Source organism: Miscanthus floridulus, chromosome 1, assembly GCF_019320115.1.
Source record: "Miscanthus floridulus cultivar M001 chromosome 1, ASM1932011v1, whole genome shotgun sequence".
NCBI lineage: Eukaryota > Viridiplantae > Streptophyta > Magnoliopsida > Poales > Poaceae > Miscanthus > Miscanthus floridulus.
Genome location: NC_089580.1, coordinates 151,286,111 through 151,288,557, shown reverse-complemented (window position 1 = coordinate 151,288,557; position 2,447 = coordinate 151,286,111). Strand labels below are relative to the sequence as shown.

The following is a 2,447-nucleotide window of genomic DNA, read 5'->3' as shown; positions in this document are numbered from 1 at the left end:
CATCTGACTCCAGGCCTATATTCTTATTAAATTGTTCGGTCAAACTCCTCACAAAACTTACTTGGTCAAACTATGAGGCCCTGTTCGCTTATTCGGCATGTTCGCTGATTAGTTTCTGGGCTGGTTTGGATTGGCCGGTGCTGGTTTGTTGTGAGAGAAAAATACTGTTGGCTGGCTGGTTTGGGCTGACTGAAACCAACAAGCGAACAGGGTGATTGTTTCAGCGAAATAACAGTATTTTTCAATCGTAATAAATCAGTATCAGCATCGGTCCTTTTTCAACCAGCCGAACAGGGCCTGAATCCCATACACAAAATTAAATATGCCAATATCTTTTGCCTCAAGGGACTATTAAACACTTTTACTGCTTCTTCTAGACTAAACACTTTTTTACTCTAAATCAGTGATGATCCGTCCAGATAACAAGACGCACTTGGTAATTAGGTACGGTCTGATGAAATGCGACATGTGGTGCATGAAAGTCTGGTTGCAGGAACACGTGAAGCACACGACTGCCACGGCAACTCCGGTCTGCAAAAGGCCCAGCTTGGACTTGACATCACAACGAAACGCCCGCCGCGAAGCAAACGGTGGCCGAAAAGGATTATTACCAGGCTGTGCTGCTGTGGACCTGTGGTGGCCGCGAAGCAATGGAGGCCGCGGTGGCCACGACCACGAGTACGAGGGTGCCCCTCCCTCTGCTGCCCACCGCGGGGAGGCCCCTGCTCCCGTCGGGCCTGGCGCGGCCCCGCCGCGGGTTCGCCTCCATCTCCGCAACCACCTCCACATTCGGCGCAGGCGGCAGCGGCGGCGGAGGCCGCATATCTGGTGGTGGTGGCGGCGGCGGCGGCGGTGGGGACGACTCCGGTGCCGGTGCGGCAGCGGCCGCCGCGGCTGTGGCGGCTCTGGGTGAGGCCGAGCAGCAGGCTGACGGCGACTCCGACGCAATCGTGCTCCATGTCGGGGTAACCGCTCGCTCGTGCGCGTGTCTGATTATTCTTGCTGCTACGATTTGGTTCCGATTGGTAGCTGCCGGTATGAGCTGCTGCGTGCGTGCAGGGAATGTCTTGCTGCGGATGCGCGGCCAAGGTGAAGCGGATTCTCGAGAGCCAGGTCCGTAACTCCGTATACAGCTAGCAGCAGTGCAAAGCTTGCACTTCTGGTTCCTCTCATATCGTCTCTGCATTTGGTGTCGGTTCTGGAAACATATTCAAAATCGGATGCACTAGATTTACAAATCTTACAGTCTAATGTGGTGAATTTGATAGGCAAACCCTTCTGCTCCTCTGTAAAAACAATAATAAAAAAAATATTTGCTGTGAATGATGCAACTGTAAAATCAGCACTTGCATCCGCAGTTTGCTTGTATCGGTGGATGGGTGCAGTGCTCCCTCCTCGTCAGTTCTTCTTAACCAATTTGTAGTTGCTAACTTGCTACCTTCTTTTGCACTGTATATGCTGCTTCTGTGGCACCTCCAAGTCACCAGGTGGCATCACCTTGTAACAAGTAACACCAGCACCACCATGTAACTGAAGTTCGTTTGGCTTGTTTTCGTCAGCCTGAGGTTGCTGCAGCTACAGTTGACGTCGAAAAGGCCACCGCTCTTGTGTGGATGACACCTGAAGCGAAGGCTACCAAAGATTGGCAAAAGCAATTGGCCGAGAAGCTTGCCAATCATCTCACCTCTTGCGGGTTCCAGTCTCATCTGCAAGGTGTGAAGGATACGTTTCCATCTTTCAGTCCATTTATGCGCCATTTAAGTTGCACAAATTAAGATGTTCTTGTCAACTGAAGCATGTCACCTTCCCTATTGCTCTTTGGTTTTTGCAGGTGAAGGCGAAGCTGAACAAACTGATTCTTGACCTCAGCAGTGCCTTATGTATGACTATGAATGGCCAGTTACGTTCCAAAAAAAAAAAAAAAAACTATGAATGGCCAGGAAGTTTTAGCAAGGAGGGGTCCTTGAATACTCCTACTACTTCAGAAGTTGTACACGCGGGTCTACGATGTACATTTGATTGAGAGTTATATGGTTCTATGAGTGCCCAGGAAGTTTTATGCCATTATTGTTGTTAGGGATTTTTGCTTCAACTTCGTAACACCTGAACTATTGAAGGCAAACTAGTGATAAAATAAAATGGATGAAGACTTTCACATCTTGCAAATTGCCATAGTAAGAACATCTCTAGAATATCCTTAAAAGTTAAAACAACTCTCTACTTTGGTTTTATGCCAAAAAGAAAAGTACCTGACGAGATCCTAAGAAGACCCTCGACCGACCCCTCCAGGATCGCCCGGGGGCTATACCCATCGGGTACGCTCGCGCGCACCCTCTGGAGGAGAAACCCTGCAGAGCCTGACTACGTGCGCGACATCCGCGTGGGGCTTGGGGGCTTGCCCGAGCCCAGAGGCTCCCAATCTACGCCAGCACTCTAGCCCGGCCCTT

General features: G+C 50.2%; 1 protein-coding gene across 1 annotated transcript; it reads left to right on the top strand.

Annotated features, from left to right (window-relative positions):
* Nucleotides 1–570: 570 nt before the first annotated feature.
* LOC136497830 (copper-transporting ATPase PAA1, chloroplastic-like) lies at nt 571–2,137 on the top strand. The gene is made up of 4 exons (XM_066493699.1): nt 571–965; nt 1,060–1,113; nt 1,560–1,713; nt 1,832–2,137. The coding sequence occupies exons 1-4, from the start codon at nt 651–653 to the stop codon at nt 1,861–1,863; spliced, it is 555 nt and encodes a 184-aa protein (XP_066349796.1). The 5' UTR covers nt 571–650; the 3' UTR covers nt 1,864–2,137.
* Nucleotides 2,138–2,447: the final 310 nt, after the last annotated feature.